Below are 13,478 nucleotides of genomic sequence, written 5' to 3' on the forward strand. Positions count from 1 at the left end.
TTTAACAGACACTCACTTTTAAAACACTTAATACATATTCTCTTTCCAGTTTCAACTTCCTTCCACATATTCTTTAATTTTCTTGATGCATACATTTTGCATACACTGCACTGAACAATATCCCACAAATTCAAATCGCTGGACAACATAGTCTTTGCTGCCATTGTTCGTTGTGTTGGTACCATGCCAAACCACAAAAATATCACAATAAATATGTTATAAATATACTAGTACTCTAAAAACACGAAAATCTACTCTAATACACTATAATACTCTAATTTTCTCAATTATATATGCTGGAAGAAGGCTACTCTATTGCACCACAGCAAATACAAATATGAGAGGTATTCCTGGAATCTGTCTCAGCCATTAAAAACTTTCCAAATCTCAACAAATTTGGATGCATGAAACTCCCTGAAATTTGAGAAGCATTCATCCTCATATCTTCAGCCTAACAGACAAGACCACCAAATTTAGCCTACTAGGGGATGCCATTTAGGACTCTAGGCCCAACTTCGGTTGCTTTTCTTCTGCCTCATTTAGTTCCCTGCATGCACATATCATTGTTCCACAATCCCTGATAATGGCAATGCAATGCTTCTGAAATGTCAGAAGATTATTGATGATATTATCTACATTAAGGGGAAAAAAAAAAAAAAAAAATATATATATATATATATATATATACATACACAGTTATACCCCGACTTACGTGAATCCGGAGTTACATGGTTTCATATATGTACGTATTCCTGTCCCACTTCACGCCTCACCACTAGTCGTATCTTTCCGGTGCTGGCGGCATTTGCCAGTGTCGCACATGCTGTGAACAAGCATTGACGTGTTTCGTGCAGTCTCCATTCATACACGACTTTTATAGTTTACAAACCTTGTGATTGTTTAATGTTATGTTCTTGATAAAAATTTTATCACATAAAAAATAATAATGTCATCCAAAGGAAGCAAGTCCAATTCTTCTACAGCTAGCAAGAAAAGAAAAACAATGACTTTGGAAACAAAACTCAACATTATTAAGGATTTTGAAGGTCGAAAGAAAATTTGTGAGCTAGAAAAGAAATTTGATCTACAGGAATCCACAGTAAGAACAATCATAAAAGAAAGGTTTACAGATTTTGGAGGACATAGATTCTAATGAGGAACGAATTGTAGCCACAAGGTAAGGAATAAAAAAAAATCATTAGCTTGCTATGAAGAAATTTTGCGTGACAAGAAAAAGACATTATGCCATCAGACGAATTTATTAGATTTTATGAAACCATTGACATCGAAATAACTTTCTTTTTTTTATGTACGAAAAACTACAATTATGATTATATTTCTTAAAAAATATAAGTGTTTTTGTCAACCTTTGGTCCCAATTAACTAATCTTTTGTATGTTTGTATGCAAAATTATACCCGAGTTATGCAAATTCGATTTACGCGCTTTTTGTTGGTCCCAAATACCACATAACTTCGGGTTATGACTGTATATATATATATATATATGAAACAAAAATGGATAATTTAGTCCATCCCACTTCCTTTCCCAGTCAAACCCAATGGTCTGTTATCAAGTATAAAGCCACTATTGGCTTTATATAAACCTAATTTCTGGTAATGATAGGACAGTTAATCATACCTCTTGGTCTGCTCTGTCTGTCAATGTGTGTGTGTTGTCTACCAATTGTTTAGCTTTGCACTAGAAAAAATCAGACAAACAAACAAACATATTTCTATGAGGAAAAATCCTTCAACCTTTGTATGAGCTGTTTCATCTTAAGTAGAAAACTGTTATAACAATAATAATAATAATAATAATAATAATAATAATAATAATAATTATTATTATTATTATTATTGTTATTATTATTATTATTATTATTATTATTATTATTATTCAGGCCTCCATGGAGTCAAAAGATAATAATAATATTATTATTATATTATTCAGGCCTCCATGGAGTCAAATGGCTCATCGTGGGCGGTCCTTCCTAAGAAACACAAAGTCTATCATACCACTCCTTAAACTCTTTGACCGTTCTCACTCTCATCACTCCATCAATGCATTCCATGGTTCAACCACCCTCCATGCAAAGAAACCACTCCTCACCCTGTTGCTCACAGTTTCCTTTCGTAACTTCCAGGGATGGCCCCTTGTCATCACTCCTTCCCGCTGTTCAACCAAGTGAAAGAACTCCCCAGTGTCAATCCTGTTACCACCTCTCAACAGTTTAAAAGTCTCAATCATATCACCTCTCCTTCTTCTATCCATCAAACTCAGCAGTCCACATTCCCTCAGTTAATCCTCATAACTATCCTTGTACAGTCCTGAAACCATCTTTGTTATCCACCTTTGTACCCTTTCCACAGTTAATTTATCCCATTTAAATCCTGTGGACCAAATCTGAGAACAATAGTCCAAGTGTGGTCTGATCAGGATCTCATACAGTGGAATGATGACTGTTTTATCTCTGCAGTTCAGCATCCTTCTCATTATTGCAGCAATCCTCCATGTTACCTTCACCACCTTTGCAATATGTCCCCTAAATTTCAGGTTTCTATCAATCATCAACCCCAGATATCTTGTCTCCCCTACTTCTTCCAGTATAACTCCTCCCATAGAGTATGCAGCATCCCATCGATGTTTCCCAACCTCACGACCTTACATTTTGCTGCATTAACCAACATCCCCATTCATATGCCCATCTATCTAGCTTATTCAAATCCTCTTGCTGGGCTGCTGCATCTGCATTATTACTAATAATCCTTTCCAGCTTCGTATCATCCGCAAACAACTGAATATCCCCTTGCAATCCACTGACAATGTCATTGATATAAAGGTTAAACAATATAGGTCCCAGTACTGAGCCCTGTGGGACCCTACTTGTAACCCTCTGCTTCCTTGAAACTGCCCCACCATACACAACTCTCTGATACCTATCGGACAGCCAATCCTGAATCCAGTTGACTAATCTGACATCCAGACCCATGTGCTGCAACTTAAATATCAGCTTATTATGTGGCACCATGTCAAATGCGTTCGCTAAGTCTAAGAAAATGGCAGTATATGCCTTTCCCTCATCTAATGTTCTTGTAACTTTATCATAAAAGGCTAGCACATTGCTAAAACAAGAGCGCCGCTTCACAAATCCATGTTGACTCTCAAAGATAACATTACTCTCATCTGCCCAATGCTGTATACGGTCCTTCATTACTTTCTCCATGATCTTACTAACTACTGATGACACACAAACTGGCCTATAATTAGATACTTCCAGTCTGCTACTGCCCTTATGCAATGGCACTATCTTACCTTGCTTCCATTCCATGGGCACCTTTCCCGCAGCTAGACTTTCATTGAAAAGCCAGGTCAAAGGCACTGTCAGTTTCCTAGCGCATTCTCTCAAAACTTGTGGTGAAATACCATCCAGACCCACAGCTTTACTAACATCCAGAGTACTCAGTATCTGAAACACACTCCTCCTGTACCTCTAAACCTCGAACCGGCCCAATCCCTCTAGCATTAAAACTGACTCCTCCAGAATGAAATACTCCAATAAAGTGTTCATTGAACAATTCCACTATGTTCTCTGCATCAGTCACTCTATTCCCATTTTTATCTCACAATATCATTCTTCTACAGTCATTTCTCCTACTACTTGCCACATGTCTAAAAAATTCCCTACGATTTTCTTTGGATCTTAGGGCCAATCTCCTCTCATATTCCAGTTTCGTCTTGCTTACCATACTAGTCACTCTTCTGGCCTGTGTCTTATACTCTTCATGCATCTTCTCTTCACTTGTCTCCTTATATCTCTTCCATAGCCTCTTTTTCGCATATTCAGTTGTCTTGTCCACTTTACTCCAAATTGTGTCCTCTTCTTCACTCGTGGAATACAGCTTACCATTGCTGCTAACAAATATTCTTTCATAGTTTCCCACGCACTAATGATATCCCGGCCTTCCAATTCCTCCCTCCATGAAACTTCCCCAAGTTGACGTCTTAGACTATTATAATCACCTGCCTTATAATTCCACATACGTTCCCGTCTCTCTGATACTCCTGCATGTCTTTTCATTTTCCAAGTCAAAACCATATGGTCACTCTCTTTCCAACTGGTGGGAGAGATGTCCTCTCATTTATTATCAACTCTTTTGATGCTATAACAAAATCCAGAACTCTTGAACCTCTTGTTCCCTCTATTACATGTTGCCTAAGACGTTTGTCCCTCGAGAATTCTAGAAATTCCATTCCCTTATTGCTACATGCATCTTCCTTTCCCTAATTTATGCTACTGCAGTTAAAATATCCCATAACAATCATTCTTCTTGCACTTGTTAAACTCAACTGTCTAAACATTTCCTGGTCCCTACCCTCTGTGCTCCTGGGTCTGTAGCAACACCCCACTAAATATCCTGTCTTGCCCACCTCTACCTCACACCATATGCTTTCAAAATCATTAGTACCACTGCCTTCCAAAGTCTCCACTCTTAGAGGACATAGGTCATCACATATCATAAGCAGTACTCCACCACCACACATTCCCTTCCTATCCTGCCGAAAAATGCTGTACCCAGCGACTTCTATTCCTGTTATTATATCCTCTTCTATAAATGTTCCTTATGTTCTTGATGAGAATTCAAGTTCAGCTGTTTCCAACCAAAGGGCATTGTGAAAGTGATGAGTAATTAATCCTTCTTATATATTATGTTATATTATAGTAATATATGTGTTATGAATGTTGTATGGGGAAACAAAAACCTGGAAGCGGAAAGTCACTAATGGTGTTCCTCAGGGGTTTGTTTTAGGGCCATGCTGTTTAACCTGTGTGTTAATGATAATGGAGAAGATTTAAATAGGGATATTCAGTTGTTTGCATATGATGTAAAGTTGGGAAGAACAATGAGGAATTGAGTAGATGATGTGGCTTTACAAGAAAACTTGAATAGACTTAGTGTATGGTGGACACGGGAGTGGTGATGCCCATTGAATTTTGTAAATATCAGATTTTAAAATTTGGAAAACAAAGATGGGGATGTAGAATTTACTCCTGGTAGGGATATGTTGTTGGAAGTAGAGGTAATAGATCTTGGAGTGATGGTGGATAAGGATCTAAAACTTAGATAACACATTGCCAAAATTGTGAGGACAATACAATGAATTCTGGTAATGATGCAGAGGACACTGATTTGTAGAAGTAAGGAGATTCTGGTTCCATTGTACAAGAGGGCCTTTATTAGGCCTCATAAGGCTACTGTGCACAGATTTGGTCACCTAGTTTTCAAAAGGATAACGAGATATTGGAAAGGGTCCAGAAGTGATTGACTAGTGTAATCTCTGGTTTCTGGAACGTTGAGTATGAAGAAAGGTTGAGAAGATAAAATTTACAGAGTCTAGTGTATAGGAGGAAGAGGTCATATGATAGAGATGTACTTGTTGATAAGGGGTTGTTACAGGATTAATGTTGAAGAGCTTTTTCATAAAATGGTGGGAGATGGGGGAAAACAAGAGGTCATCCTTGGAAGCTGTATAAGGAGGGTTAGCAAGGAAATAAGAGTAGGTTTTTTGCATGGACAGTTGTGAAGATTAAAATGCATTGCCTGAGTGTGTGGTGTCTGCAAAGAATTTGAATATGTTTAAGGCACAGTATGTTGAGCTGTGTATGACAAAGTACTTTTTTGTGATGAGTCTTTGACTCCATGGGGATCTTGGGATGATAATAATAATAATGTGCTATTTACAGTAATGTATATTTTATTTTAGCATAGCTTTTTATCATCAAAGGCAAGTTAAGCAGTTTCAGTTTAAAGGTGGCAGAGCCTTCCTGAAAATCATGTTTTTCTCCCACAGAACAAAGTGCCTAGAGTAAATGCTATATTAGACATAAGTTGTTTCACTTGCAATTCCAAACCACACCACTACACCAAATCATTAATTTTGAAATTTCAAATAAAATTATTCAGAAAAAACTTTTGAGAGGGAAAATTAAAGGATCGATATTTTATGTTTATCAAAAGGGTATGGTTTAAAAAAGGGTTGAGAAACAATGGTTTAGAATTGTGTAAAATTAATTAGGTATTGTTATGAAGGATAGATTGGAGAAATATATATTTAATTAGCTGGTCTCATTCATCCTCCTTTCTTCAAATAGAAGAAATGGAGTAATTGAGACAAGTTAGCGAGAATTGCTTACCAGAGAGATGGCTGTCATTCTGAATGCTCAGGAAATAGACACAAGATTTTTTTACAGGATGAGAACAACAAAAAGTCATTCCTAGATAGCATCAGAGTTGCTGGATATGACTCCAAGTTCCTTTCTCTGCTATGTGAAAAATTGAATGTACTGCAATGACTAGAAGCATATGGATATAGTAAACAAGAAATATATCATCATCAACATCATCATCATCAAATTCCTGCCATGCACCCTCAAGGGGTGTACAGGATATGATAGTACTACATGAAAAATTTGAAAATACAAAATGATGGTACAGCATGACAAGAAATATATATATATATATATATATATATATATATATATATATATATATATATATATATATAGTTTTATGAAAAATTGAATGACTAGAACCGAGATTTAAGTAAAAAGGTTTTAATATAAACACACTACTAGTTTCGGCATGTAATAGCCTTCTTCAGGTGACATTATAAAAGAAAAAACACTAAACATTGAGGGTTAAAAGACTATGAACAACATAGACAGTCTTTATACATAATTAGCATGAAAACGTTGTAGTTGTATTTGAAGCTGTTCTTTCGTTTGTTGCATTGTTGGGAGAGTGCGTGCTTGCTGCATCACTTGAACGCCAGTACATGATTACAGCTGAATGACTATCTGGGAGGTTGTAGCTTAAGTTGTTATTTAGATGAACAGGATTGAAGATGATTTCTCTAGATTCCACAATTTTTCTCTCTATTTCATCACTGCAACGGAAGATGTTAGTAGATTTTTCCAGCAGACTTTGTGCCTTTGGTTATCATCATGATGCAGCAAGCACGCACTCTCCCAACAATGCAACAAACGAAAGAACAGCTTCAAATACAACTACAACGTTTTCATGCTAATTATGTATAAAGACTGTCTATGTTGCTCATAGTCTTTTAACCCTCAATGTTTAGTGTTTTTTCTTTTATAATGTCACCTGAAGAAGGCTATTACAGGCCGAAACTAGTAGTGTGTTTATATTAAAACCTTTTTTACTTAAATCTCGGTTCTAGTCATTCAATTTTTTCATAAAACTATGTATGTTAACCGAGTCAATGATCATTCTGTCATATATATATATATATATGTAGAAAGGGGGACACTACTGTAGTGGCCCCTTGCCTTTAATACAAAGCATCATACATCCCCTCCAGGAGATGTGCTTTACATTATGGGTAAATATTAAGATTAGTGATCAGAGCTTATTCTACTTTTACCATGAGTTGCCTTGATCTTGCACTCCATGCAGGGTCAGCTGGACTTGTAACACTTGTTACAAGTCTAGCTGACCCTGCAAACAAGACAAACAAGTCAAGTTTGCAGGCGCAAACTTGACTTGTTTGTCTGTTTGCTTACTTGGGAAATGGAGTAAAAATCAGGTTTAAAATAGCTTGGTATATTTAACACACACACATACATGATACCAAGCTATTTTAAACCTGGTTTTACTCCATTTCCCAAGTAAACAAACAGACAGATATATAAGTCAAGTTTGCGCCTGCACGTATTGCAAGTCTAAGTGACCCGTAAAGTAGTACAAGTCTAGGCAACTCGGGGTAAAGGTGAAATAAGCTCTGATCACTATTCTTAATATTTACCCTTAATACAAAGCCCATCTCATCGAGGAGATGTATGATGCTATGCATTAAAGGCAAGGGGCCACTACCCAGACCGGTTGCGACCTTTATTGATGTCTCATCAGTGGGAGCCAGGCTTAGAAATACCAAGGTTAAGTAATACAGAGCTTATAAGTATTTTACCAAAACAAGTTACCAAAAGGTGCTTTGACCTTATTAAATAAAAATCTCAGAATGAGAGATATATGTAGAAAGTTTTTTACCTTGAGTATAATATATGTTAAAGATACCAAGCTATTTTAAACCTGGTTTTTACTCCATTTCCCAAGTAAGCAAACAGACAAATATATGTCAAGTTTGCGCCTGCACGTAATGCAAGTGTGATGCTATGCATTAAAGGCAAGTGAACGTTCTCCTGCACGTTCACTTGCCTTTAATGCATAGCATCACACATCTCCTCAAGAAGACGGGCTTTGCATTAAGGGTAAATATTAAGAATAGTGATCAGAGCTTATTTCACCTTTACCACGAGTTGCCTAGACTTGTACTACTTTACAAGTAGTACAAGTCTAGGCAACAACTTGTATTACTTTACAAGTAATACAGAGCTTATAAGTATTTGTCTGTTTGCTTACTTGGGAAATGGAGTAAAATATTTGTCTGTTTGCTTACTTGGGAAATGGAGTAAAAACCAGGTTTAAAATAGCTTGGTATCTTTAACATATATTATACCCAAGGTAAAAAACTTTCTACATATATCTCTCATCCTGAGATTTTTATTTAATAAGGTCAAAGCACCTTTTGGTAACTTGTTTTGGTAAAATACTTATAAGCTCTGTATTACTTAACCTTGGTATTTCTAAGCCTGGCTCCCACTGATGAGACATCAATAAAGGTCGCAACCGGTCTGGGTAGTGGCCACTTGCCTTTAATGCATAGCATCATACATCTCCTCGAGGAGACGGGCTTTGCATTAAGGGTAAATATTTAGAATAGTGATCAGAGCTTATTTCATCTTTACCACGAGTTGCCTAGACTTGTACTACCTTATGGGTCACTTAGACTTGCATTACGTGCAGGCGCAAACTTGACTTATATATATATATATATATATTTGAAAAAAATATATGATCACCACATATATATATATATATATATTTGTCTGTTTGCTTACTTGGGAAATGGAGTAAAAACCAGGGTTAAAATAGTTAAAATAGCTTGGTATCTTTAACATATATTATACCCAAGGTAAAAAACTTTTCTATATATATATATATATATATATTTGATGCATTGATTGCTTCAGAAGGCACTTGATGCTCTAACTTCATTGTATTTTAAGTAATTCATGGCAAGTTTAGTGATTGGTTTATGAAGAGTCTTGTGACTCATTGGAAGTCTAATTGCAATATTAATACTAAATTTTCATTTACAGGGAGAGATGGAAGTGACTCCTGCCTGCTATACACATCTTCTTCATTCTCTAATGGGACTGGCTAATGGAAAAGTTTGCGTAATTTTGGAGGTGAGAAGATATGTGCCATAAGAATTATTACTGCATAAAGACACAATAAAGTTTTAGTTTTTCCATAGTTTATCTCACACAGCTTAAACAGAAAATTAGTTTAAATTGCTTTTGTTTAATCTTTTATCCAAACATAAGCAAATCAAGTGTGCACACGAAGTGTCTTCATGAATAGATTACTTGTGCATAGAAGCTGATTACTTCATCTCATTTAACTTAGCATTCCATAATGCAAAGTCCACATCCTCTCAGAAGTGCACAATTATATGCAATAAGGGAGAGTCACTGTCCAAACTGATTTCAGCTTTTTTTTTTTTTTTTTTTTGAAGTACTTTTTAATTGTAGGAGTACCTTTCCAAAAACTCTGAGTGATCTCAAAGATCACTTTAAATTTGACTGAGTGACCCTAGTGGAGTGGTTTGCAAACTTTTTCGGACTGTGGAACTCTTGGGAATGCATATTTCTGTCATGGCACACCTGTGTTCTTAATGCTAGACTCTCATGTAATTAACTGTAAATTTATATATAATAAATTTAGTTTAATCCTTTATCCAAGTGTGAGCAAACAAAGTTTGCGCCTGAAAGTATCTTCAGCACTGGGGGTAAGGTGGTACAACACCAGGAAAACTCGTTGCAAAGGTGGAGCAAGCTACCAACACTCCTGTCTCAGTATCTCCAATAATGCAAAACACATCTCCTTGCGGATATGTCTAATGTTATGCATTAAGGGAAGGGCCACTACCCAGACTAGTTTCGACCATTATTGAGGTCTCTTCACTGGGAGCCAGGCCCAAATTGAGATACCAGGCAGAAGCATTAGCAGGTCATCTCTACCTATAGGAGTTGCCAAATGGTGTGCCACTAGTTTACACTACATTTTACAATTATTACAATATATATTTTTATAGTAAGCCATGGCAAAAATAAAAATTATCAGATTGATTTGGAATTTTATTATGCAAGTGCCTTGTTTTTGATGTGAAATGTGAGCCTGCTAGGACACACAGATTGTCTTTATTCATGGAGGAATATTATTATTATTATTATTATTATTACATGAACCTCCAGGGAGTCCAATGACTCATTGAGGGAGGCCACCTACTCCACAACTCTCCGTCTCCATCACTCAATCCACCAACTACAACAAACTGCAACTACTTTGCAACTGCAACTACAATGCAATACTGTTATAAATGGAGATATTCGGAAGAATATGAACATATCAATTAGGCTAATATCATGAATTTAACACTCGCCTAATGGGATGGCTGGTGCTGTTTTTAAGACATCAACTTTCATATATCAGAATCAAAACTGGATAATTTCAGATGTAGATCTGGCTCCACATTAACTCTGTTCCTGTATTTGTTTTTCATATATACAAGATGAGAAAATGTTGTCTCGCACAGATATGTAGTGGCAAATGGTAACAGATGTCTTACAGCCCTTTTGGAAATTTCAGGGTAAACAGACTTAGCTTGGAACCAAAACTCCAGTAACGAATGAAACAGCATTTTGAACAACGAATCACAAGTCAGCTTGATAAGTTGTTCTCCTTCGACAGAAGGAAGTTCATATTCTGAGTCTAGAAAGAGTTTTCATCCAGTCGTTTTTTTTTCAGGACAAAGTGGAAAATACAGACGTAGTTGAGATGCCAATGACCTTGTATGTTCAATCATACTTTCAGCAACATCACTAGAAAGGGGTTGTTCAATGAAATCAATGAAATCACTCAGTGAAAGGAATCGTATTTTCCTTTCTCGATATGGTTGCACCACAAATTTAATTTTTGATTGTTGCCTCTATCTTGTCTTGCACAGAAAACATGGTGACAGATGTACCTTGAAAGCTTGAGTTAAGAGTATTTAAGATGTTAAAAATGTCCACCAAGTAAGCAAGAGATGAGAGCCATGAGAAATCATTTAAATAGTGTGTTAATTCAAATTTGGTGTTTATGAAGAACAACCTTACTTCATCATGAAGCTCAAACAACTGCGTCAAAACCTTACTCCAGGACAGCCATTGGATTTCTGAGTGCAATAATAAGTGTTCGTGGTCACTTTCCATTTCATTACAAAGTGCAGAAAATAACCTGTTGTTAAGAGGATGGGCTTTAAGAAAATTGACAATTTTTACTGCCTCGTCTAGAACGGTTTTCATTTTGGAGGGCATACGGCATGTAGCTAGTACTTCACAGTATATACAACGTGTCCATTTCACAAGAGGTGTGACTTTCTGGATACATGTGACCAAACCTTTATGTATTTCCGATGTTGCCTGAGCGCCATCCGTGCTGATACCTACACATTTTTCCCATTGAAGTTTATTTGTAGTTATGAAGTCATTGACAACTTTGAAAAGGGCTTCAGCAGTTGTATGAAGAGGTAACGATTCACAGAACAAAAAGTCGTCACAAACTTTATTTTCATGTTCATATCGCACAAAAGCTAGCAAATTAGCATTATTTGAAATATCATGGCTTTCATCCAACTGCAACGCAAAATATTCATTATGACAGATATTTTGCTAGAACAACTGTTCTAGCAAAATATCTTTCACATTTTGAGTCATCTCGTCAGATAACGATATTAGAGACACCTCGTTGACATGTTTTTCCCTAAAAAAGTTCTTTATTATTGCTTTTGTCACAGGCACAATTAAATCTTCTGCAATTGTAATAAATTTAGTTTAATCCTTTATCCAAGTGTGAGCAAACAAAGTTTACGCCTGAAAGTATCTTCAGGTCTGGGGTAAGGTGGTACAACATCTTTCTCTAAATCCAGAGTAATTTAATAAAAAGGTGGCACACTGTTTGGCAACTCCTATAGGTAGAGATGACCTTGCTAATGTTTCTGCCTGGTATCTCCACTTGGGCCTGGCTCCCACTGAAGAGCCCTCAATAAAGGTCGAAACTAGTCTGGGTAGTGGCCCTTCCCTTAACCATGCTACCGGCCAAGACGTCTATAGACGTCAAAGTTATCATGGATGCGAAGTGCATATTAAAATTATAATACCATTGATATTACATTGAAATATATGATGGATACATATCTGCAAGGAGATGTGTTTTGCATTATGGGAGATACTGAGATAGGAGTGATGTCAGCTTGTCCACCTTTGCAACGAGTTGTCCGGTGTTGTACCACCTTACCCCAGTCCTGAAGATACTTTCAGGCACAAACTTTGTTTGCTCACACTTAGATAAAGGATTAAACTAAATTTATTATAGTCTAACCAAGTGAAAAATAAACTTTCAACTTCCGTAATTGTATGGGGTTGTCCATTTCTAGCGATCAGAAGGGCGATTTCGTAAGAGGCAAGAACAGCCTTTTCCTTTTTTGTTCCACATACAATGTCCTTAACTAAATTCTGTGAACCACAAAGTTGCAGTTTTTTATTTTGAAAATATTCTATTGGCTTATTAACTGATTCTCCATGATTTGTTTCACGGTGGCATCTCAATTTCGATGGTTTCATAGATTCATTCGATAACACTTCGCAACAAAGAACACAGTGTGGTTGTGGTTGTGGTCTGTCTTTGCCATCTTTATTCAGAACGGAAAATCCCATTTGCAAATAGGATGGACAATATTTGCATGGTTTTTTGAGGGAACTTTATCTGCACTACTACTATTTTCGACAACACTAGATCCACTCAGATTATCGTCTGTCTTGTGTTTCAATGATCCACACTTTAACCACTGATCCATATCTAAATAAGATCATGAACAAATTAAAAATCAGAAGTTTCATTGTGAACTCAATTATTTGACCAAAAGCAGAAAAACTGAATATTAAACCAAGAAAAATACACTTGTATAATATTATAAAATTTATTTATAATATAAATTATAATTTTATAATTTATATTATAAATTGGCTTGGCATGGCAACAGGCAGTGAGAAAAGGACGCCTTGGTGGAACCAAGAAGTCCAAAAACTGTCCGGGCAAAAAAGGAGTCCTACCTAACATGGCTTAGGGTCAGGTTACCTGAGATGCGTTTGCAGTATGCTGAGGCATGAAAAGCTGCTGCTGAGGCAGTGAAGACAGCAAAGCAGAAGGCTTAGGAATCCTTTGGAGAAAGATTAGACTCATCCTATGAAAATGCAAATAAAGTATTCTGGCAGACCATCCGCTGCCTTCGAGG

General features: G+C 36.5%; 1 protein-coding gene across 3 annotated transcripts in view; it reads left to right on the forward strand.

Moving 5' to 3' along the window:
• The window catches only part of LOC150098116 (polyamine deacetylase HDAC10-like), a 420,755-nt gene that overhangs the window by 181,754 nt on the left and 225,523 nt on the right, over positions 1–13,478 (forward strand). For all 3 annotated transcript variants that reach the window (XM_090406206.1, XM_090406205.1, XM_090406204.1), the window contains one exon: positions 9,241–9,330. In XM_090406206.1, the coding sequence (XP_090262332.1) occupies positions 9,241–9,330 (90 nt within the window). The remainder of the gene's footprint in view (positions 1–9,240; positions 9,331–13,478) is intronic.

This window comes from Typopeltis vanoorti, chromosome 16 (assembly GCF_054136105.1).
Source record: "Typopeltis vanoorti isolate ZY-2024b chromosome 16, IOZ_Tvanoo_1.0, whole genome shotgun sequence".
NCBI lineage: Eukaryota > Metazoa > Arthropoda > Arachnida > Uropygi > Thelyphonidae > Typopeltis > Typopeltis vanoorti.